Source organism: Tauraco erythrolophus, chromosome 6 (genome assembly GCF_009769465.1).
Source record: "Tauraco erythrolophus isolate bTauEry1 chromosome 6, bTauEry1.pri, whole genome shotgun sequence".
NCBI classification, from domain to species: domain Eukaryota; kingdom Metazoa; phylum Chordata; class Aves; order Musophagiformes; family Musophagidae; genus Tauraco; species Tauraco erythrolophus.
Window position 1 is genome coordinate 45,931,661 of NC_141470.1, and position 25,910 is coordinate 45,957,570.

Below are 25,910 nucleotides of genomic sequence, written 5' to 3' on the forward strand. Positions count from 1 at the left end.
CAAGCATGTCACTGATCCTGAGAAACTAAGCCGAGGTTTCTTTCAGAGCAGTCGAGGTCCAGACCTACAAAGGAACATAGAAAATCTCTGGAAGAGTCAGGTTACTCAATACCTTCTTGAATCTGTGAGAGTAATAACTAAGTCATTAGACTGCCTGCCCCCCTCAGGTACACTGCATAAGTGGATAACGTGCAATAGGTGGCTACGGATTAATGAAGTTCGTCTGGAATACCAAAGAGAGGATTATCCCTCGAGGATTGTGATTAGGCTTCGTATACTTTCAGTGTAGTCAATCCATAACACTTTATTCTCCTAGTAGTTGCAAAGTCTAATATTGGCAATATTGAGTTGTGGTAGCTAATTAGGCAAGAAGTAGAAATATATATGTATATATGTACAACTCCTTTTTCCTAGAGAAAATCTTTCTCATCTCATTTCATTTCATTTGGACGTTCTTTTATGGAAGTCTTATTACTATTATTTGCACTTTTCACACAAGTACAACTAATGCCATCTTCACAGTAAGGTGCTGCCGCTGCCCTTTACACTACTTCCTGATATTTGAGAAAAAGTTTGTTATTTAGGTATCAAAATAACCACACAGTTGTGAGATTTAACACCACTGGGTGATAGCTCAAGCTTCAGAACATTTTATGTTTCTCTAGTGGTCTAATTTTCAAGGTGATTTGATTCATTTTTGCTCCTATATTCCCATAGCAACTGTAGCCAGAAATGCCTTTTACCGTTTGGGCAGGCTAAAAGGCTGCAGCCTTTTTCCTGAGATGCAAGATTACATGCCGGGACTGATGGTGACATCTTTGTCACAGGAGGTGGTGATGCCTGCTAGGACCAAGCTTGCAGGCTGCCTGGAACTGTAGCTGATTCAAAATGCAGTGGTTTGCCAGAACAGAGAGATGAAAAGCATCATGCTAATCTCTAGATTGTACATTGGCCACCCGTTGGAGCCTGGTTTTAATTCAATGCGCTGGTCCTTATCTCCAAAGCCTTAAGATTTGGCTGACTCTGAGAACATCTATTTTCTGCCTGCTAGCATGAAGCCTGCAAGTGATGAATTTTTTAGACTTTTCAGCTCTAGACTGAAATATGAAGGGGACAGGGGCACAATGCACCAGTTATTTTTTCCCATTTCCCGAGTTCTTTTTCTCTCTTTCAGACTGCAATATACTAATTCAGATTTCCAAGTTACAGAGTATGGCTGGAAAATTATCTTACGCGTGCAGTTAGGATTGATTTTTTTCATTAGTTTCCTATTAAAGAAAGAAAGCCCCATGTTGTCACTGGTGGACATATTATCAGCTCTTTTTATCAAGAGGTCTGTTAAATGTGATGCTAAGTAGCGTTTTTAAAATGTCCCTAATAATAAAGAAGCAGAGATGGAAAAGAAACATTTTCCTATGCTTTAGCTGGAGACCTAATAAAGCCTAGTGTTGACATGGTTCTGACACATTTATGTCATCCAGCAGCTCCTTTACTTCATCAAAAAAGTTACCAACTGGACACAGCAAAAGGATAACTGTACCTCAAGATTTGTTTGGCCAGGAAACACAATATGCCTTGAATGCCTTTACAAATACCATACCTTTCTTCTGCAAGCAACGATAGAAACTAATGCAGTCGTGTCTTTTCTAGATTTCAGCCTCAGTCCTGCAATTAATATAAACGTGACTGATGTTGTTGACACCTGTAATCATAGTGAAAACAGTGGACCTATTAAAATAAATGACATGGGCTTAAATGGTTGTGACAGCAAAAATTTAAAGATCAAGAAGCTGTTTATTACATCTATTTCTTCACGTTTTTGTCTTCAGGTGTTTTCAGTCACTCTTTGTATGCATAAATCTTTATTTAGCGTGGTTTGTTGCACACAAATATAAAGGTAAGCTAAAAATATAAACTGCAGCAACTAAAGAAGAGGACAGCCTATATAAAGATTGATAAGGAAATGCAAATGGATACAAGCTCCCATTTGTGTTGAACCCTCATCTGCCTTACAAGTTGAAACACATTAATACGCAGAAGAGAGAAGGCTTTGTGTCAGAAATAGAGCAAACTGCATCCCTCACAGACTCTTTTCAATAGATTGTGCTGAAATAAATTGAGATTACAGCAGTGATTAACCATTTCCTTCCAAGCATCTTCAAAACGAAGTGAACAATCTGAGGTAAAATTTGCCCTGCCCACAATAGCAGATATCCACATGAATGTCTTCTTAGAAAACGCTAGCTCGTTTTAGTCTAGGATCAAGATAGAGGACTTCCATTTCTTATGCAAGAATTTTCTCTATGTGGCTGTGTTTTAAAGAAGGTTGGTCTCTCTGAGGAAACTCAGTACATACTAGATTTTTCTCTCATCATGTTGACATAGTGTCTGGTCCTTGTCCAGAGATCTCAGGAGGTCTAGGTAGGGGAACAGCTGAGTTGTGGAACCTTGTCAGCCTCGGCACTGAGCTGGGTGCTGGACTGAAGACATGGTTCAGTTCTGTACACTTGCATGAAAAAGGTTCCATGTGTCTGTGGAGTTTTAATACCGATTTGGATAGTATCTACAGACTTTTGGTTCCCTTAGATAGCCACAGAGCACCTACGGGAACTCGGTTTACGAGTCTGCTCTTGGTGGTATCTTTTCTGCTTCTAGATTCAATTTTGGCATCTAAACACTTTCCTTTGTCAAGTCATTAAATTCAGACAACCAAACCCCTGCTTAGTTGGTGCCTAGCCTTGAAGAAGCCTAAAATGTATGGATAAGTGAGTTTTATTACTGTATGTCCCTACTGTGTCTCACGATACTGAGCACACTCACTCTGTGCTCCCTTTAACTGGTGACATCTGGTGCTAGTCAGGTTTAACTGTAACTGCTTTGGAAAGCTGTAATCTTTTTATTTAATTTAGCTTGAATTAATCTCCCCTAACAAGTACTCAGAACAGCCCTTTTCCCTTTAAGTGTGTTGGCCACAGAGCCATTGTTGTGACTCATTATTGAGAGTCCTTTTTCAGGTTGGTAAAATTGTGACAAAGGAATGCCTCATCAAGTTTTTACTGTTCTACTGCCTTGCATTTATAAAGCTCATATGAACGGGCTATATGCAAAAGTCCTTCCTGTAGGTCACCCCTTAACAGATAGTGCCCAGAACCATTGTTTTATTAATACAATCCTTTGCTTTAAACTTTTTTTTCATCTAACCCCTTTTTTTTTAAACTGCTAGTCATATTTCTGAATATAATTGTAATTAATTTACAGTCATTAGAGAAATTATGCTCTCAGTCTTATATTCCTATGTATATTTAGCCCACCAGTATTTCGATATATAAACAACAAAATATCTTTTTAAATCCTGTCCTAATTCTCTCATTTCTCCAGGTTCTTGAGGAAATTGTAATGTTTTTTTTCCCTCTCTGCTTCCTGTCATTTTAGATTATAAATTGTTCGGGCTAAGAATTCGGTTTTATTATGCCTCTATGCAGGATAACAGGACAATGATATTTTTCTCGGGCTTACTGGATGTTAGCATAGTCATTACAAAAGCAATTGAGGGAAGATCACAAACATAAGCTTTGATGGATGGCTGCTTACTTTCCTCCATCCAGACCATGTGTTGCAGCGGAAGGTGAAAGGAGAGGAAGAAACGTAGGTACTTTTCTCACCCACTTCCTCCCCTCTCTTTTCATTTCTGTTATGATGGGAGGTCAGCATTGGAAGGGACAGCTGACGCTACTAGAGATGACACAGTAAGATCTTTTCATGGATTCATAGAGATTGCACCTCACAGGGATCATCCAGTCAGAGCTCTTGCTAAGCAAATAAGCTCTCTGAGTTCAAATCACAAAGCATAATTAAACTGAAGTCTTTCTTTTCTTGGGAGATATAACTGTTGCGTGATATGGGCAGAGAACAGGAGAGCACCAAGCACCGCCAGTACTTGAATTTACAATAGTTTTGTAGCAGGGAGGTATTCAGGTGATCACAGCAGGGGAACAACAGCATATAACACAGAGAAAAATGAGAACTTTTCCTTTTTCCTGCCACTTCTGTGAAAATACTATGTCAATTCATCAGGTATGACCAATACACATAAACGAGGCTTGTAATCTCAGGTCTTGGGAGAGCTGGGCTGTTCTACTCCATGCTCTATGTCTGCCTACAGATGGCCTAAAGTTTTACAGAAACATGGGGAAAAAAATCTTAGAATGCATGTAGACTGTCATGGCCAAAAAAAAGTAATTTCTGATCTTTGCCTAGAGGGTCTTGGTGAGAGTTAAGCTTTTCAGAGCATTTTAAAAATATATTTAACTTCTTGTTTCATTGACAAGTCATAAAACTGAGTTGAATGATCATGCAGTGCTTAGCTACCCTAACTGCCCTTGCATTGATAACACAATATTAGAATATAGTCACTCTTTATCAACACTGAAACATGCTCTCTTTTATAATTATTATTTATAATTAAGAATTTGGTGAAACAGTTATAAGGGCATGCTGACAGCAGTTGACTTGGTAGCAAACCTGAAATTGGCCATAATTGCAGTAATAAATCAATTTCACCAGGGTTATTGCTGCTGTAAAACTAATAGTCTGTAAGAGTAGTATGTGATTAAAGAAGGCTCTCTGTCAAATTTTAGCAACTAGGAATTTAGAATGTAAAACTAATAGAGCTGCTGACAAAAAATGAGGTTAAAACTCAACAATCAAGGAACAAATAAAGATGAATAAAAGGAAAGCTTGATCAAATTTTGAGGCTGACAAGAAAACACAAACAGCATGCATTCAGCTGGCAACCTGAATGCCCAAAGCAGTCTGGGTGTCATTAAGCTCCCTGCCCTTGCAGTGTCATGGGAGTTGTGCTTTCACATCATTACTGGAAGAACAAGGGAGACTTCTGGAATGATATCACAATGGAGCAATTAGCATGGGTCTTTCAACTGGTCTCACTGAGCTGGTCTCACCAAAGCACTTCACTAAAACAAATGTCAGGATCAATCAAGGCAGTGGTCGAATTGTAGCTTCAAATTTCTGTTCCAAACAAGCCTCTTCAGCACTATGTCTGTAGTTAGTGCCAGGATAGTTGTGGCTTCTGGTCACTAAAGCATCTGTAGAACTTTTGGTCAATATTGGTCATGAAAGTATCCACATTATTCTTGCCTTCAAGGAATCAGTCTCAAAAAATGAAGGATGACTGTTCTCAGGACAACTTGCTCACATTCCTTGCTCATATCCTGTCTCTAAATGGGGAAAATACACATCACTAATTTCTCTTTTAGACTATATGCTTTTTCACATTGTCCAAGCAACACTGGATGCTGAGGGCTTTCCTGTAGTGTAGAGATTTCTGAATACGTCAAAAGGATGAGTGGTGAACCAAATTGACAGCTTCCATGACAACTTAAGCTACATGTTTCACAGACCTGTTTCTCCCCCATTTCTTAAATGCAGGGTACACTTCAATGCATTATCAGCTTATAAAGCAGAGGGAAGAAGCCTTTTCTTTGGGTTGTATTTCTTGGTCTCTTGGTAAAACTGCCTGCATCCCTGTACACACCCAGAAAACCTAGAAGTTCACCAAGGTAGGAGTAAAAATGTTAAGTAAAGGAAAATATTTCAAAGTTTTTAAAAAGTTAAAAAGTTTAAAATACCATTTCCTATATATTTATCTTTAAATACTTTGAAGGTACTGACACATTGGTTTGTTATTTGTCTTAAATAGACTAACTAGCTCATAGTAAAGATGAAATTCTTTCGAGTAAGCCTTTCAGACAAGTACAACAGGGAAATATTAACATGGCTTTGTACCTACATGTGAATGCAAAACGCACTTCGGAGGATTAATTACTGCTTTTCTTATTAGAAAGAAAATAAATTCGTGCAGATTATAAAATCATAAGAGTAAAATCAATGCTAAAATTAGAGACTGAATATGTAAGAAATATGCATAGAGCAAAAATAACTGTGAAGTAAGAACTCACTGCTACACTGCTCTGCTGATCCATAACCAGCTTCATTAAACTGCAAGGTAGAAAGGAGAAAGAAGGTCAATGGCTGTTGCTGCAAAATCCATTTCCCTTTTACTTTATTCATAACTTTTTGAAGAATGACTCTTCATATCCTTAGTTGTTACTACAGCACATATATCCTCCCATTTCACCAGCCCCTGTTTCTATACATCCTAAAATGCTGCCCCTGAGAGCTTACCATCACATCCAGCTCGAAATAAGGTCCACAAATAGCCAGACTGCAGGACTAAAACCATACTAGCACAAAGAACGTGTTGAAGTTTTAGTTAAAAATTAGGCAGAACCTGCAGATGAAATCCTCTTTTAGTTCTTGAGACAGGATAGCAAGAAATGTTGCAGCCACCTCCACCTTGTTTTCTTGAAGGAGTGGCAAAACACAGAAAGGATGGAAAGCTCACAGCTCACTGAGAAGCTCGTGTGAGTTATGGCTGCTGAAACATGCTGAGCAGGAAACTTGGACCCTGGCAGAAGAGAGCCCAGGTGTATTCACTGGATCTCTGCATAGCTGCAGAAAGAAATAACATTACTTTACAATGGGTTTTAATTAACCAGACCTGGAACAAAGTGGACTGCATATTCCAGTAACTCTTCAGTCCTGTAATCTTAGCAGAACAGACAAAAAATAGAACCAAACTGGGGATCTTAGATAAGTCTGTGAAGTTACACATGCCTAATGATAATTTTATCCATTAGGATGTCAAGTACTGACTTGCCTCTGGTGTCAATCACTATTTGGCAGGAATCTGACTCATTAATCAATACATAGCTCACATTGATGATACAGAAGACAGTTATTTCTCCAAAGATCTGTAAACCTTAAAAAAATGATGTTGTATTTTTGAGACTGGTGTTCTATTCCTAAAAATAGAATCTATATAACACAGATTTCAGGCAAAATTTTTGGCAAATCAGATGTTAGCAGCTTGTAAGAAATTAGGAGATGAGACAGGTTTCTCTAACAGTCTACTGAATTGATTTTGTATCTCTTTTGTGGAAAGGTTTTTATTTTAGATAATAAGACAAAAACTTTAAAATGATGACATCATATAAATGTTAGCAGTCTCCAAAATTGTCTTGTTTATTTTTCTCTCCACATCAGAAAATGAGTCTGATAATGCTTTGACTGAAGTCAGTAGAATTGTTCCTATTCAATTACACCCTAAACATGCAATGGGATTTGCTAATGAGTGTAATGTCAAAGCCCATGAAAGTGATGGGCAAAGGGTTTTTATGATACACAGTCAATAATGAACATTTTCCTTTAGTTTTTCTGGAAAGTTTAATTTCAGAATCAGGAAAATATTCAATACCAAATACCTGTTTCAAAAGGGCCAATTCTGCAACCAATACTCAAGCTAAATATTCAAACTCTCTTTCAGACCAGCTGCTGTGGTATTAGGTGATACCTGAAGTGCATGAGGACAGCAGCATCAGAGCTGATATGAGTAAGAGACTTCAGTGACAGAAAGAAATAGATAAAGAGCATTCAAAAGGAAAACAGTGCCAAGCAATGCCTTCAGAAATACTCCCCTCCCTATTCTTCTGTAGTCAGTATTAAACAAAATCCTCACTGGCTGATCAACTCAAACTCGTAAGTCTGAAAATAATTCTGCCTATCCCCCAGCATGATAAAGGTCACAAGATGAATTTTGTGTCTTTAATCCACTGTGACCACCAAGGAGAAAAATCTCAGAATTTTGGTCCTGATCCATCAGGCCACCAGGATGCTGCCCACTGTTACTGGAAACTGTTCCAGAAATGAACGTTGAGATACAAACAGGAAGGAACTGCACTCACAGTTGTATTTTTTTCACCACTGTTAATGTTATAGCCTAGTTAAGAATTATCTCCACATTTTTCCCGTATTTACAGATAGCTGTTCAGACTATGAAAGCTAGAAGAGCAGTAATGTACCATACAACATTTACAGTCTTTCAAATCTAATTAGACAACCCCATCTTTATAGTCATGGTTTCATTATCTGATAATCATGTACTAGCACAATGTACATGTGATGTGTTTATTTCATCAGTACAGGGAATGCTGAGTTATTTGTTCATCCTCCACAGTCTCCCCAAAATGAAATACTGGCTTCACTTAATTCAGTGGAAGTTGTACCACAGCTGGACAAGCATACCATAGTTCCTATCTTGAGTACTTTAAAATCATTAATGTCTTTTAGTCATTCTAGGTTTCTATTAGAGAAACAAGTATCCACATCTAGATTTATTCTCCTCCACTTGTACAGGAGCCGTCGTGGGAATTCTGAAAAGCCTCAAAACAAAACAGTGAGTGTGATCTGGATATAACTGATATGTCTGCTTTTTAAAAAACAGAGCTGTCTCACAGTTCTCATCTCCTGTGTAGCTCTAGTGGTGTCTGAGTTCTAGGGAAAAATTTCAAAGTCTTGGCCATGCCTACAGAACACACAGAGAAAGATCTCTGCTCTCAGTCCAGCTTTTTGGTTTTCCCTAGAGCTCAGAGGCTAGCAGCAGGGCTGGCTAGAGCTGTGAGCAGGAACTGCGGGCTACTGAAATGCACACTGACACATCAGGAATGCCCACAGCTGAGGCACCTAATTTAGGTGCCGGACTTAGGAATTAGGTGCCTAAACAACCTCCAGGGCTCACCTCTCCAACAGGGCAGAAATGGTTGTCATGAAGCAGTCAGGGAGAGAAAGAATAGATTATGCAGACTATTCCTAAGGCTGCTGACGCACTGCACAGTTCTTAATTTTCTCAGTTATTCATGCGTTTGATCTCAGAAGCAGCAGTAACAAAGGCATGTGGGGGAAATGAGGGCATGGCATCCTGTGGGCAAGCAGGTTTCACAGGATGAGAAATATGTTAAATATATGCTTGGACCTATAACCCATTAGGTCCAACAGCACAAACCCTACAAACTGCTTGGCAGGAAAAAAGGCATGGTGCAAAATATTGGAGAAGAAATGCAGAGGGTGACAGCAAAACAAGGAAACAGATAGAAATGAGAGAAGCTAAATCTGGATGGTGTAAAAAACCTTGTTTCTCAGCACATACTACTTGAAAGACTGAAGGAAACAGAGAGGATCTCCCACCTCTTGAATAGATGCTAACAAACTTCCTGCTCAAAGTGGTGTTCTATATATGTAAAAAACAGGGATTGCTGTTTGATATCCATTCATGGCAGTGAGGGAAGTGATGCCTGAAATGCCATAACAAGGCTCTCAGGATACGTCTAAATCAGTGTTTTAATTTGGATCACTTTTCAAGTAAATCTCCTAATATCACTATTTAGTGCTCTTTGGCTCACACTGTGGAGTTGTGTCTGAGTGCAGAAACAGATTACGTGCTCCAGGAACACACCTGGTGTACCACCACCACAAATGGGCATTAAATCCGTGGGCTGGATTTGCACTAGTCCAAATTTAAAATAACCCGCAGCGTGACATCCAGACCTCAGCACTAACTCTTTCACCTTACATATCTACTGTTATTGGTCTACACTACTTGCTAATGTAAACTCAGCCACATATATCACTTTTTGCAAGTGTTAGGAAATGCTGATAAAGCGAAAGAAGCGACTAAAGTGGCTCTGGCTTCAGCCAACGAGGGGAGATGAGAGAAAGGGGAGAGAGCAAAGAGAGGGAGATACAACGGCAGAGACAGAAGGAGTCCTACCAATATGACTCACAAAGAGACTGGCAAAGTGATGCTCTGAAGCTCTCAGAAAAGACAGAAGAACCAGAGTGGAAAGATGCAGGGTTTCTCCCACTACCAGAGGATAAGGTCTGAAAGGAGCCAAAAAAAAGGTAAGTCATTATTAAGATAGGATAGTAAACATGGATGCTGCCTATGACACTTATTCTCTTTGCATGCACTCTTGTTAATCCAAGAGCTCAAGGCTGAACATCTTCTAACTAAATGCACATACTTAAAAACTCTCTCCTCTCCTGTATTTCATTCACACGTTATCGCACTCAATTCGTATTCTGAGATGACGGGATGACACGAGGTACATTTTTGACTAACAGAGGTGAAACAACCATTTACCATCCCTGCCTGCTTCATGACATTCATCTAGTCATCTTCTCCTTCAGATAGTTTTGAATGTTGCAAAACGTCTTTCCTGTCTGAAGATTATAGCAACTGGATGAATAAAATGGTAGATAATAGATAGCAGGAAGGAAGCAAACAACAATTTGTATTTCTTGTGTCAAAAGAAGATGATACGCACAGGTGAGAAATCAAAAACAAATGGTTTGGGTTTTAAATAGAGGCGAAAATAAAATTATGGATAGAAATTGACACTTACCTTGGGCAAACTGCCTGGGGAAATGACCAATAGTACCTTCACTCAAGACATGTAGATAAGTTTTCAGCCTACATGAAGATTCCCTTTGACTCCTGTCCCCACTATGAGATAGTGATGTGAAGGCATGTGTTACATGCCACGATATGCTTTGTTGTTGCACATTCCGCAGACTCCAGGGGGTCTTTCAGTACAGGAAGAATCAATGAAGGTGTTGAATTACTGCAGAGTTTAGTTCGGAGCATCTGCATGGGGTCAGGTTTCAACTCAGAAGAGAGGCGTTACCTGGAATGTTTTTATCGTTGCAGTTATTTGGAATTTTCTGTTTGTTTTGTAGAAGGTGGATTTTTTCCTAAAATAATGAGCATAGGTGATGATTACAATAAATCTATTTTACATCTGTATTTATTTAGCTGTAACTTTTTACTCTGCAATTACATTTTAACCTACTAAGCTCTATTTAAAAAACAAAACAAAAACTGGCCTTTGGCTTTTTTTTCTGCTCATTTAGAAAATTAAACAAAAATCCTTCAACTTAATAAAATATGCAAGATAAAACTGCAAAAAAATCTTTGATCTTATCGGACTGGAAGGGATTGCCTTCTGTTTTACTGCATGATATACCATCAGGGACTACATCAAACATCTTAATTGGAGAGGAACTTAAAAGAGGAGATTTCTGTCACATCATGGTATTTTCTCAAATGTATTTTCTAGCACTTACTTTGCACAATACCATACATACATAATAGCATGTTACATATATGTTGACACAATTTCCTCATTTTTGTAAGCTGCATAATTTTGTAAGCTTTCAGAATCCCTTAATGAGAACTATTTGCATAACTAAATGGAAGAACTACGAGAGAAGAGATTTTGTTCAAACGAGATTGAATGGAAGTATGTAAATGCTAAAGGAAGATAAATTATTAAATACAAGATGCAGCACCACACTAGGTTTTCCAGTGTAAGAGCTCAGTGAAAAGTGGCTGTAATAAAAAACGTCAACTTTTTTTCATCAAATACACTTTTAATCATATTCAGAGGCTGACAATCTTTGACATTTTACAAAAATTCAGTATCTTAGGCTACTTTAGAAAAACACGGATATTTTAAAACATTCATCAAGTACTGCATCTTGTTTCTGTTGCATCCTAAAGGAGCAGAAACTGCAGTTCCTGCAGTTAAAAGTTCTCGATGTAAACTTACCTTCAGGTTTCAAAGAAGAATAAAAAACATAAGGAAATTTAAGAACTAGGTGCCTGTACACAGTAAGATAACACTTTATTGGTTTTGCTGGAGTGGGAATTTTAGGTTTGCCCTTTGGGTTGAAGTCAGTGGCAAGATTTATAAATCTTGTATCTGCAGGTCATCCTCAACAAATGGAAAATTCTGTTTATGCAGTTTTAGAGACTGTAAGGTAATTTTTCTTCAGTATTTTTGCTATAAAAACATGACAGCACACCCTGTTTTATGAAACATATTTGGATATGCTGACAATTATGTATTCATCATTGACTATCCTGTATTTCACACCATAAGTGGTTATTTCTGTGTTATGTTTAAGATCATAATGGCATCTTTGTATATCCATTTTGCAGTAGCATTGGTAGCTACTCAGAGTAAACATCACAATGCCAAAGACAAAGAAAAATCTGAAATATTTTCAGTGAGTGTTAGATGTAGAAAATAATGTGCCCCAAATGTTGAGCTGTCTTCAGAGATGTACAAGTACCATAGATAACCAAAGCTAACTCTAGGATCATGCTTTTTGTCAGTTAGTCTTGTGCAGGTGGACTTGAACTTCAAACACAAACTAGACCAGTGTTGTCATTGTATGACGTGTACTGCTACTTTAGCTGTTAGTAGCCATATTTCCCTTTAATTGTGTATTATCATTTCCGTGATAAAAATCACTTCCCCTTGCTCCCAAGTAAAAAGAAACAATTACACACCAGATTATGACGAGACATCAATTTTTAACAAGATTTACTGTGAATTAAATGATTGTTTGCTGTATAAATATGTTTCAGAAGGTTGAGAAGTTATTAATCAGGAAGATCTGTATCATTTATTCATATGACCTTTAAATGAAAACTCACACACTAAGAACGCCTTCCATAGCCGGATGAAATAAGTAATAAAATTTGACCGGGTATCATACAACAGCTATGGTTATCCTATAAATTTACTTTGCTCTCCGCAATCATAGTAATATTTCCTGATTTGTTTAAAATTATTTGCATGCAAACAGCACCTTCCCTTCTCCCCAGACCACCTCATTCATAAATGATCATCCTCTCATTTTATTCATACATTTAGTGCAATATTTATTCTCTCGGTGTATCCAGGCCTGCCAAAATAAATACTTACCACTGGCAAACAGTATCCAACCAGCACACGCTTAAATGTAACAATTACTGTAAAGAGGCTGGGGAAGATAGCAATGAAGTAATTTCAAAACTAGGCTGGATGAAACGCCAGAGAACAGCATCTGCTGTAGAGAAGTGCTTCACTGCAACACAAGGAGCAGAAGACCCAACACCTCTTTCCTCAACTAGCTTTTCCAATAATTATTTGCAATTACTTGTGCTTACTGGTGGACACAATCCAACACAACAGAAGTCATAAATGACACAGGTGTTTTTGTTTAAATCAGTCATTAAATATTTCAAGGAGCTACATTTGTCAAATTATTGGGAAAAGTTCAGTTTTACAGATATTTTTCAAGCCCAAAATTTTTCAATGGATTTGCATGTTCTTTGAATGTGCATTTCTATCTCTGCTTGAATGACGAAAAATTCCCATTCTTCTTGTAACTTATATGAATACAGCTATTTAAAGATTAAGCAATTCTTCAAAACAGAGAGTTTATTGTGAGTCACTTGTACTGCATGAAACAATTCCAATATCCAAAAGATTGCACAGCAGGGAATGAGTAAAATTATAGCAACGCTTAGAAAGAAGCAAGAACAAGTAGAGTATTAAAAATTGTATAGAATTGTCCCCAGAATTAAAATGGTTGTTACACAACACACTCGGCATGGAGATTATAGCATGAATTTGTGAATAAATTGCAAGCTTGTGCCATCAAAAGGGTTTCTGACGTTTCCATTTGACAATGACCATTTTAACAAGTTTTCATTTATTTTCATTTCATTATTATCTCTCACAGTGAAGAGATAATCAGTAGAAGCAATTCTATTCTACAGGTGAAATAAGAGAAGTTGCTCTTCCATTTCCTGTCAAATGAAGAGTGCAAAATTTTCTTTGGGGGCAATGGATGAAGCCCCTCTTTGTTTCAACAGAGTTTTGCCGTAGAAAAATTTTGACTGAGATCAAGACAGGTGGCAGGTACAAACCGCAAACCAACAGCTATTTTATTGCTTTATAAAGTGTTTTAGGCTAGCTAAGCTTCTAAATCTTACCCCAAAAATGTAACTGGATGCTAATTTTCTCCTCAAGAGATACATCTAAAACTATACAAGTGTTGCCAAGAAGACACAATTACAGACAAAATCAGTTCCAACACCGATGTTGTAATCAGAACTCTGGATGTTTTCAAATGCCAGTGATGTCCGTAGGTATCAAATCACAACTCCACGCTTCTGTCTCTTTGAGGAAACACACTGGGGTCTTGTCTATTCAGTATCGCTGTCATAATGACTAGCAACTGAGTCATAAATATTCTGCCCTGGGATGGAGCGCGTATCACTGTGAAACCTCAGAGGTAAGGCTCAGTTAACATAATGATCCATGCTCAGTAGAGTCAATAGAAAACCAGCAATTTTCACTGGATTAAGTTAAAATCCTTCATTCTTTTCAAATATTGGAGTTAATCAGGCAGTAACAAGGCTTTTTGTACAACTATCTGCTCTGCTCCAGGCAGGTTTTAACTTCCCCTTGGAAGATACCCCTACTACCAAGTAAAGTATGAAGCAGGCAATTTTCTTGCTATGAGTATTTAAAAGTTTGATTTATACCCTTCAAAGTGGAGAGACAAGTTGTCTTACTTTTTTCATGCAACGGTTTTTTCTATTGGAATATGCATTACAGCATAGAACAATGTGGTATTATTTCGGGAGCATCACTTCTCAGATGTTGTTTATCCAGCTAAAACAACGTCGAATCATAGAATCATAGAATGATTAGGGTTGGAAGGGACCTCAAAGATCATCTAGTTCCAACCTCCCTGCTGTGGGCAGGGAAACCCTCCACAACACCAGGTTGCCCAAAGCCTCATCCAAACTGACCTTGAACATTTCCAGGGATAGGACAGCCACAACTTCTCTGGGCAACCTGTTCCAGTGCCTCACCACTCTCTGAGTGAAAAATTTCTTCCTTATATCTAATCTAAATCTCCCCTCTTTCAGTTTAAAACCATTGCCCCTTGTCCTATCACTACATGCCCTTGCAAAAAGTCCCTCTCCAGCTTTCCAGTAGGCCCCCTTTAAGTACTGGAAGGCTGCTAGAAGGTCACCCTGGAGCCTTCTCTTCTGCAGGCTGAACAGCCCCAACCCTCTCAGCCTATCTACAACTCCTTCATTCTTTTCAAATATTGGAGTTAATCAGGCAGTAACAAGGCTTTTTGTACAACTATCTGCTCTGCTCCAGGCAGGTTTTAACTAGGGGTGATGAAAATCTGCTAAATACAATTTGTCCTTGGCTATGTTTACAGTAAAAACATACTCAGTAGCATTTCAGCTGCACCTACTGCCAGTGTCACTTGTCGCCAAGTAACTTTTTGAAGGGAGGCAAGGATTGAAACCTGAGGTTCCAACCACTGTTACATCAATAATGTAGATGTAAACCCAGATAATGACAAGTCAACAAAATTACTCAGATTTGGAAAAGTGTGTCTGAGATCAGAATCTGTAACTATGTTTTATCTTGTTCGCTGGGGCGATATCCTTGCTCTTGAGGACTCGAGGAGTGTGCTGCCAGCATGTGTGTTCAGTCCTCAGCTTTCCTGAAAAAATTAATGGCAAAGAGCAGTTTGTTTTATGACTCTGTCAGACAATTGATTTCAGTAATGGTCCTCTGTGTCAGTTATCAACTGCGACAGTAGAAAACATGATGAAGTGGGAAGAATTGGAATGTAACACAGCTTTTGTCAACCATCTAATTTTAATATTTGCAGCAGCTAAGTCTGAAATAAATGCATCTGGATCAAGAGACAAAGAGTCATTTATGCACTCACTAAGCAACAGCTTGACTCTTTCTCTGATGAATGCGGTTTAAAACATCTGTTTCTACAGAATAGATGTTAATTTCTCAATTAATTGTACAGTTCAAATGACAAAATTTTCCTTTTAGGAGAAAATGCTTTCTAACATACCATTATAATGAATCACTTCCATCTGTCTATTTGCACTGCATTTTCAACCATATCTAAAATTGATGTAAAGTTTAGGCACTCTGCTAAAAGTAAAATGATAACTGGAATCATGACATCTAAGATACAATAGCTGTATTAAAAGGGAGACATTTTAAAATATGTTGACATTGTAATGAAATGTTAAAATCTCTGCTGACTCACAGCACATCCCATGATATCAGTTACAAAGCAAGAACAGAATTTACATCTGAGTGGTTAAGTGGCCTGAAATTTTCTGTCTATCTTAAACAAAAGGTCATGAAAAATGTGTGACTTCCAAAAATACGCAACTGAAATGGTACAGAATAATTTTTTAAAAAACGATAACAGATTACAGTTCAATTGATTACTCAAACTATATAGTATTTTGCTATTTTGTAGGAATAAATGGTTATAAAAGAGCATTCACTCATAAATTTCTCAGCGAGATTTACGAAACATTCGGTTTGGACAGTGCACAGGGCATCTACAGTTTGAATAGGAGACACTTTATTCAATTAGTCAGTGGGACCCCACCGAAATGACTCAGCGTATCAAAACTCTTTTGAATTTGCTAAAAGTTCATGGTATTTACAAATTAGAGTAGTTTCATGGGCTACCATATCACCGCTGTGCTGAAGAGTTGAAAGATACTGATGAAAACTATTAGCATATTTTCCTGTGTTCTAAATATTTAATAAATGACGATAGGCTTCCTTTAAGTGTCTTGACTGTTTCCTTTTTCTTGCCACAATACTCCAGACACAGTGACACTAGGCGACATGGATCTTGACTGACAGAAAGTGTATCATCTCCCTTGTAAGCCATTTGTAGGGTTTTTTAGGTGGAAGATTTTGAGAGTCAGCCTTACCCCATTATCAGGAGAAACGTTTGTCAGAAGGCTGTTTCTAATTGCCACTAGTTTTCTTGCTTCAAATACTTCAGGTGGAATTGACAGGTGTCGTGGTTTAGGTCGATCTGGCAACTAAACTCCACGCAGCTGCTCTCTCACTCCTTCCCCAGTGAAGTGGAGAGGAGAAAAATATAATAAAAGGACTGAGGGTCGAGACAAGAACAGAGAAGGAGCACCCACTAACCATGGTCCCAGGCAAAACAGACTCGGATTGGGAATAAAGCAAAACAATGTATTAACAGTTACTTGAAAGGATAAAGAGAAACAAAACCACTTACTTGAGAGGATAAAAAGAAACAAAAGCCAGATATAAAAAAACCACACCACCTCCCCCTCCCTTTCCTCTTCTTCCCAGCTCTACCTCCTCCCCCAGCGGCGCAGGGGGACAGGGAATGGGAGAGTACAGGTCAGTTCATTCCATGTTGTTACTGACGCTCCTTTTCTTAAAGGAGGAGGAGTCCTTACACCCTTTTCCCGTGCTCCAGTGGATCCCCTACTCACAAGGAAAACCCACAGACTTCTCCAGAGTGAGTCCTACCCGCAGGATGCAATCCTTCCCCATCGGATTGCTCCAGTGTGGGCTTTACCACAGTGTCGGATTCTTAGGGAGCTGTTGCCACTCGCTCCAGTGCGGGTCGTCACATGGACTTTAGATATGTCTCTACCTTGTTGTGCGTCCCATGCTCCACGACCGTCCTCAGGCTCAGGCATTTCTTCTCTAACGTGGGCTTCTCCACGGGCTGTGAGTGGGTCTCCGCTCTACCGAGTCTGTCCTGGCTGCAGGGGGGCCGCTTGCCGTCTTGCCACCGGTTGTAGGGGAAACTCAGCTCCGGCACACCTCATCCTGTTCCATCTTCACTGACTCGGTGTCTGTGTGGCCGTTTCTCTCAGATCTTAGTCCTCCCTGGATGGACTCAGCCCAGCAGGCACCCCGGGAGCAGGGCGCTCCCTGAGTTCCCCAAGCGACTCCACCACCGCCATCCTCAGCAGGTGGCGCCAGCCTGGCACGGGCAGCTTCCTGGCTGGGAGCTGGGGAGTGGGGGCAGCACCCTCCTCCCTTCTCTCCTCACTCCTGGGCAAAGCGCACCTTTTCCGGTTCCTTTGTCCCAACTTAAATAGGGCAATTTGCAGAGGTGCCGACTGGCTCGACCCTGAGGGGGATGGGAGTCCGTTCTGGTGGCCAGAACCGGGTCTGACCCGGTTCCAAAACCAGGGAAGTCACAGGGAGCAAATCCCCTCTCCTGCCACCAGAACCCCTTTACATCAACCCATCACAACAAGCTAGCATTCAACTGTGGGAAGAAAATTAAGGGTTGAGCTCCCAATATCAGAGCGGGAAGTGCTTCATTAGCTGGAGCTCTGGGCTTTGCCTCACATAAGTCTAGCCCCAAGACATGCTTGGAATGGACCTTGCCCTGACACCCCAGCCATGTCCCAGAGGAGAATTTGGACAAGGGAGAAAAAGTCGCAGTCTTCTCCTCACTTTTTGGCAGCCCCTCTTAAGACTCATCTCCAAGAGTTAGATAAGAGTGGTCATAGATTGCACCTTATCCCGAGACCCAAATCTATGGCCCAGAGGAAAAAGTCGTCAGGGGATAGCATCTGTGGAGTCTTCCCCTACCTTATGCAGCTTTTAAACCCTTTTTCAACCCATTTCAGCTGGAGCTGTTGGCTTTCTCTCTCTCCTGACCTTAAACATAAGCCTAGGCATGGGATGAACTGTACCCTGAGATGCCTAGCATTGTCCCAGAGGAATGAGCAAGTGCTCAGGCACGAGCTCTTTGTACATCCTCCCCCATCATTGATCCTCTCTCTTGTATCCTCACTGCACCTGGAGCTATGGGCTTTGTGTCTCTTCCAGCCCTAACTCTAACCCTAGGTATGGGCTGCGCCTTAGCCCTAGACTTCCCAGCATGGCCCAGAAGAAAGAATTTTTGTGAAATAATTCTTTTTTCACCCTTCCAGGGAAGGTAGGTTTTGCTACAAAAATGGGGTATTGGGAATTATCTACGCGTGTCTTAGGCCAACCTGTAGACTATATTGAGAAGATCAAGCTGCCCTTCCTCGTTTTGTGACAGGTGGATTACAAAGACAGGCTAAAACCTCTGACCTGCTGTTTATAGGTGCCCTGGTTTCAGCTGGGACAGAGTTAGTTTTTCTTTTTAGCAGCTAGAAGAGCTCTGTGTTTTGGTTTTAGTCTGCGATTAGTTATGAGAAGAATGCTGATAGCCCACTGATGTTTATAGCTGGCACTGAGACATCAAGGACTTTCAGCTTCCCGTGTTCTTGCCAGTGTGCAGGAGCACAACAGGCTGGGGGAGAGCATGGCTGGGACAAAGAGTCCACAGCTCCGCTTGTGATTTGAACTTAGACTTTAGGATTGAGGGCCAAACTGGCCAATGGAGTATTCCATATCATGCAGTGTCATGCCCTGTATATAGACGAAGGCTGACCAGAAAGAAGGATTCTAGCCCTTCTGGAGATTCTCAGTCTCAGACTCTGAGAGTGCTATGTCTCTCTCGTTCTCTTTTCAAGCTTCTTGCTCGTCTGGGATTCTGGTGCCGGGACTTATCTGTTTCGGGATCGTATGACAGAACAGGAAAGGTGTTGGTCACTGAGCAATTACACTGTGCATCACTTGTTTGTATATATTATTATCATTATACATATATATATTCATTTTATTATTAATGTTATTGTTATAATTATTGTTATTTTGTTCTTATCTCAACCCACAAGTCTCCTTCGCTTTTCCTCTTTAATTCTCTTCCCCATCCCCTGGGAGTTGGAGAGGGTGAGCAAGTGGCTGTGTGGTGTTTAGTTGCAAGCTGGCCTTTGTGGCACACAACGTGGGGCTCGAAACATTGAGTTAATGACAGATTTGACCGGAGTTTGTTAAAACAAATTTGCTGTAATTGTTCATTATGTTTCCTCGGATGTCGCTGCTGGAATGTTTTTTTTATGTGCTCTCAGAGTTGTTTTCGGAGTTGTATTACTTAGCACCTTATCTGCCATATATGCTGTTATGTTGGTATTTATATGCAGTTTACTATGTCTGAGTGTTATACTGGGATGATAGGCGACTTCTTGCTAATTAAAAGTATTGCTGTGCTGTGCTGTGTGATGCTGATAACGCTAAGGTCACAGGTTCAATCCCCATATGGGCTAAACCATGACAACAGGCAAAGTCCTTAGGTAAAAGAAAGGACCATAACAAAAATAAGATGGCTAAGCATATTCTCAAATTAGAGTTGGTTTTTATCAGAATTTGTGCTTGAAAGGATAGTTTGATTTTTGGAACTGTGCTTTTTGTTTCATGAGGTCGAAATGAACCAATGTTGGTATTTATAATGATATTATGTCATTATTGGGATAAGAAAATGCATTATTTCTAATCAAGCATTGCTACTTTATCAAGTAGTTGATGTTAGAAATACATGCTTTTGAAGCATGAGGAACAGGCAACTGAGCATTGGTAAAGATCAGTAGCTAGGATTTCTCAGCAAATTATTACATACAAACCGTGTTAGAGCAACTGGCCTAAGTGACTAGGCAAGGGTTCAAACAACTCCTTTTTAGAAAATGGTATCATTCTCTAATGTGAATGTAATTTTCTGTACCGGAAGGAAACTTCAGTGAACGGAGATACAGAAATTCTCAAGCCTTCTAAGTAGGACATATAGCACATGGTACCGCATTATAATTATGCCTATGGTTGCATTTCATTTTTTCTGGGCCTGCACATCAAGCAGGTATGTGTGTGATGTCTAATGGATTTAGTGCCTTTGCAGGAGTTACAATTTACAGGTAATTTATTTTGAATCATTGTAATAAGAAAGAATACTGGGCCTAAATCTATTTCAACAGAAGAGCTTTTACTGACCCGTTTAGGTGCAGGGCATGGCCAAATGCTATCATTGCAAAGTAATTAATTAAAACAGGTCAAAGTATGAAGCAAATGTCCAAAACGCCTCTACAAGTGACAGTTTATATGTATGGAAATGTAATGAAGGGCAATGCAGACAAGAACTGAAATTTTGTGGTGATGACACTAGTATTAATAGTTTCAAAATCAAACCTTTGTGATCTCATGTTCGTAAAGCACAATCTAACAGCATTCACATTTCTAGTCATACTATAGTTAAATGCCAATTTATAACAATAAGAAAGAAGGACACCCCTCAGTCAATGCTCCGTAAGTAAATGCCCCTTAAAACAAATGGTCATGTAAACAAAAATTGGATTATATTTGAACTACAGGGTTTTAAACAGACTATGGCATTGCAATCAACCAGATGTTCTTGTTGATGGGTTTGCAGCTATTGACTTATGCTCCTTCTCATATCAGTGACTGAAAGCTGATTCATATTCTCCCAGAATATAAATTTTAAAGAAAATAATTCTTCAGCTGAATTTACATAATCATAAAGACTCAAGCAGTGCCAGATAGCACACTGCAAGTAAAGATTTTGCATGTTGTAGTTAAATATAAATCTTTTCTTTTTTCACTGTATACTGGAAGCTCTGATGCAAATACATCAGAATATACAACCTCTATAACCCCAAATGTAACGATAAATTTTCTGAGAAAAACTCGTATGACATCCTCAAGTGCTCTAACATCTAGCTAAAACACTTATATACAACAGTCCTAGGAATAGTAAGATCATTTGCAAAGGCTGCTCGATAATTACATTTCTAAACAAGAACACAAATACAAAAAGTGCTCTACAGTCGCAGAGAGTATCATCCAAACAGCCAAACAGAAGTTATGTGCAATTACTAAAAACCGAATAGAGTTATTTTTATATATAATTAAATTTTTGTGTAGAGGTGTCTATATGCATATATAGGTATTCACAATCTACTTTTTAGTCACAGAAGAAAAGGAAACTGCTTGCTTAAGGGTCATGCAAAAGTGTGCAAGTGCTAAATGTAATACCTTTGACAAGGTGTCAAAGAGCAGATGCTGCTCACGTTGGAGTGTCTAGGTGTACATTGATTGGAGGTGATGACTGACATGAGGAAAATCATACAGTCAGAGAGGTTACATGTATGTGTTGGAATAGCTGCTGGTGGTGCTAAGCAGTATGGGGTCATATATGGTGCTAGAGAGAATAAAGTCCTGACGATGAGTTATAATGAATTGATGGTAATGCTGCATGTATCTCCATATTAAAGTGGTGGGTAGTGATAATATGTATAATTGTGAGGGTGGGTAGACAGTGATAACAAGATGTGTGAACTGTAGGAGGTGATGGCTATGCATGGTAAAATGAGTAGGCTGTAAGGATGTATGTGTGATGCTGAGTATAGTGGTGCTGTGGAGAGCTTATAGCAGCATATGCACTGTGGCGATATTTATGGGGTGTGGACCTGCTGTTCTTGACAAAAATAGGTGGTGCTCATGGGCGACAGTTTATGTGAAGAGGCAGGTCGGTGTCCATACAGGTGTGGTGTGCTCACATATATGAGTGGCTACAGCCAACAGAATAAGGAATTACTGAGTATTTATTTTATAGGCATGTATGTGCTGAGGGAGTGTTGATGCAGTGACCAAATGTGAGGATGTGTGTATTAGTGAGTAACCGTGTCTGGTTAATGCAAAATGGCCAGATGGTGGTGGTATATGGAAATTGATTAAGGGCTTATGCATAAGTATGTATGGACAGACTGTATGCAGGGAGCAATAACACTTAGGGAAATAAGAAACATGTTGCTCAGAAGGAGAGGTGTATGTGAAGGTCATACAGTTGAAAAAACCAACCAAAACCATACAAAAAAAGTATGCTTGCCAGGGTACAGAGATGCAGTATTAGGACTATCTACTGGTGTATCTGTTTGGTTGGAACCGGTGATGCAGACAAGCCGTGTACAGCAGCTGTGTCTGTCTAGAGATGACCATGTGAGTAGCTGTCAGTGTGTGAGACTGGATTTGTCCAGAGTCAGGGTGTGTGTATGAAATAGCACAGTATGGGTCAGTGTGCAGAAGCCGTTTGTGGGTGTATGGGTGTGGTGTGGGCTAAGTCATTTATGTAGTGATGACTACATATATGATAAGTGATGTATGAACGGAGATGGTGTCAATGGTCTGTGTCACTGTATGGCAGTGAGGAGGGTTTACAGCCTCCTCCCTGCGTGGATACAAACCTATCAGGGATATGCATGTACAATATTAAGGGCAGGGGTTGTAGCACTGGTGATGCAACATGTGATGGTTGAGCTTGAAGTGATCCTGTGAGTGGAAGCAGCATGTGAGGGAACAGAAGAGTGGAGACATGGTGTGTTTGTGTGGCAGCATAGCTAGGATGATCTTGACACCATTGTGGTGTAAATAGTGATGGTGAGCTGTAGCATGCAAACTAGTGCCTGCACTGTTGGATGTGTGATGGACAAAGGCAGAGATATGTTGAGAGGTCAAGACAGGATGAGGGGAGCATGTTTCAGGACAGAGCAAGTGGAGAAGGCAGGGCTGTAAAGTATTGCATGCTGATCGTGTGTGATGTCTGGTGACGATAGTAGGACAGGTCAAGGTGGGGCCATGGAGCTGCATGGTGGTAGGAGGCATGGGCATTGCTGTTCTCAGACAGTGCTGTGCACTTAGGGTTGCAGGTTGTGTGGCACATCGCAGTCAGTGCCGTGCCTGGTGCCAGCGCCATGGGGTGGGGACTGCTCATGGTGCAGTGACAGGAGATTGCAGCAGCTGTGTAGGGATGAGGGATGCCTGTCCAGGTAACTTTGCTCACCAACCCATGACCCAGGCTTTTTTCCCAAAGGAGGGAGGATGGTCCCAGACAAATCCAGGGTGCTCCTGGCCCAGACGAAGGTGCCATGGAGAGCAAAAATGCAGAGTGGAGGGGGAGGAGAGGATGCTGGCTGAGGGGGTGGGAGGGCAGTGCAGGGTGGGGGAAACAACACTGGAAGGAGGGAACAGTGTGGGGTTGGGAGACATTGCTGGGTGGGGTGGCAGCGGGGACGGGGGAGGCTGCACTCCGGCAACCCCGAAGCTGCTGGCGCTGCGAGCAGCCGGAGGGCGGGAAGGGAGGCGGGCGGAGGGGGGAGTGTTGGGAGGGACACCCACTTACGTCTCCTCCTGCATTTTTTTTTTTTCTTTCCCTCCTCCTTTTCGTAGCTGCTGACGCGCCGCTGCCTATTAATCATTCACCAGCCGGGGAGCAGCAATTACTGCCGCTCGGAGCGAGCGGCGCCGGCAGCCGCCTCCTTCCCCATGCCCGCGCCCCGGGGCAGCCGCGCCGGGAGCCCGGCCGGGATGGCGAGCCCGGCTGGCGGCAGGCGCCTGCTGCTCTGAGCCGGGAGCCGGGAGGTCCGGGCGGAGGATGCTCCCCGATGGCACCTGCACCAGGCTTCCAGGCGGTGCAGGCAGCCACAGCGGCGGCGGCGACAGCGGTGGCGGCGGAGCAGGCAGCGCCTCGGAGGAGGCGGCGGCGGGGGGCATGGACTCGGGCGGCAGGAACTCCTCCGGCGCCCCGAACAGCACCCTGAGCGAGTCTCAGGGCAGCGCCATCCTCATCTCATTCATCTACTCCGTGGTATGCCTGGTGGGGCTGTGCGGCAACTCCATGGTCATCTATGTGATCTTACGCTACGCCAAGATGAAGACGGCCACCAACATCTACATCCTCAACTTGGCCATCGCGGACGAGCTGCTGATGCTCAGCGTCCCCTTTCTGGTCACCTCCACCCTGCTGCACCACTGGCCCTTTGGCTCGCTGCTCTGCCGCCTAGTGCTCAGCGTGGATGCCATCAACATGTTCACCAGCATCTACTGCCTGACTGTGCTCAGCGTGGACCGCTACATCGCTGTGGTGCACCCCATCAAAGCGGCTAGGTACCGCCGGCCCACTGTGGCCAAGATGGTCAATCTGGGTGTCTGGGTGCTTTCCATCCTCATCATCCTGCCCATCATCATCTTCTCCAACACAGCAACTAACAGTGATGGAACGGTGGCTTGCAACATGCTCATGCCAGAGCCCACCCAAAGGTGGCTGGTGGTCTTTGTGGTCTACACCTTTCTGATGGGCTTCTTGCTGCCTGTGGTGGCCATCTGCCTCTGCTACATCCTCATCATTGCCAAGATGCGCATGGTAGCCCTGAAGGCCGGCTGGCAGCAACGCAAACGCTCGGAGCGCAAGATTACCCTCATGGTCATGATGGTGGTGATGGTCTTTGTCATCTGCTGGATGCCCTTCTACATTGTGCAGCTGGTCAATGTCTTCGTAGAGCAGGATGATGCCACCATCAGCCAGCTCTCTGTCATCTTGGGCTACGCCAACAGCTGTGCCAATCCCATCCTCTATGGCTTTCTCTCGGACAACTTCAAGCGGTCCTTCCAGCGGCTGCTCTGCCTCAGTTGGATGGATAATGCTGCAGAGGAACCCATCGACTACTATGCCACTGCTCTCAAAAGCAGGGCATATAGCGTGGAGGACTTTCCCCCAGACAACTTGGAGTCAGGGAGCATGTACAGGAACGGCACTTGCACCTCCAGGATTACCACCCTCTGAGGAAGTGTTCCTGCTTCCCCACTCCCCCACTGCCCCCCAGCAGGAGGGTGAGCAAGGCCAGGGCTGTGGCACGGGGAGGTGGGGAGGGAGGGGGTTTCTGTCCTGCCCACCAACAGCAGTGTTTGGCACAAGGAGGAGTGAAGAAAACCCCACGTCCTTGGTCTGCTGCTGCTCCATCCCCCCATCTGCCTCCCTTGAGAGCAGGTGCATTCGCTGATGCTTTGACAGCCCCTTAGCAAACTGCCGCACTCATGGGTCGACTTAGGGTCTGGCAGCCAGGCTCTGCCACCCCTCTTTGTGTTTGCTGAGTGGCTGTATGGGTCCCGCAGTGATTCTCCCCTCACCTTTTGTACAGGATGCCCTCCCCCTCAGTTGGTGGGACCCCCCCAGGACACTGAGTCAAGCCTGCCTCAGTCAAGCCCCAGCATTCAGGCTCAGACTCTCTCCCCTGGATCGAAAGCAACCCTGCTCAGGACCTCTCGGTCCGCACTTCCCCTTCAGAGAGCAGAAACGCTGGGAAAAGTCTCCCCCAACATAAACCTTGCCCTTCCCCAGGAAGGAGCAAGTAGCCTCTCTCTGCCCCCAAGTGGGAATTAAAAAGAAGGAAGGGAGAAAAAAAAACGTAGAGAAAAGAAGCAGCATAGTCATGGAGACATCTTTTGCTTTGCAGACAGCTCCCACCTCACTGGGGCTCTGACTTTCTGTGCTACGCTCAGGGGAAGTAGGGCAGAAAAGGTCTTCGGAAAAAAAAAAAAAACTGTTTATTACTGTGCTTCAGAGCTGCACAGCAGGCTGCTGCT

The 25,910-nt window shown here is 41.8% G+C and overlaps 1 protein-coding gene across 1 annotated transcript; it reads left to right on the forward strand.

Annotated features, from left to right (window-relative positions):
- Window positions 1–23,922: 23,922 nt before the first annotated feature.
- SSTR1 (somatostatin receptor 1) lies at window positions 23,923–25,110 on the forward strand. Its single transcript, XM_009979224.2, has one exon. The coding sequence runs from the start codon at window positions 23,923–23,925 to the stop codon at window positions 25,108–25,110; it is 1,188 nt and encodes a 395-aa protein (XP_009977526.2).
- Window positions 25,111–25,910: the final 800 nt, after the last annotated feature.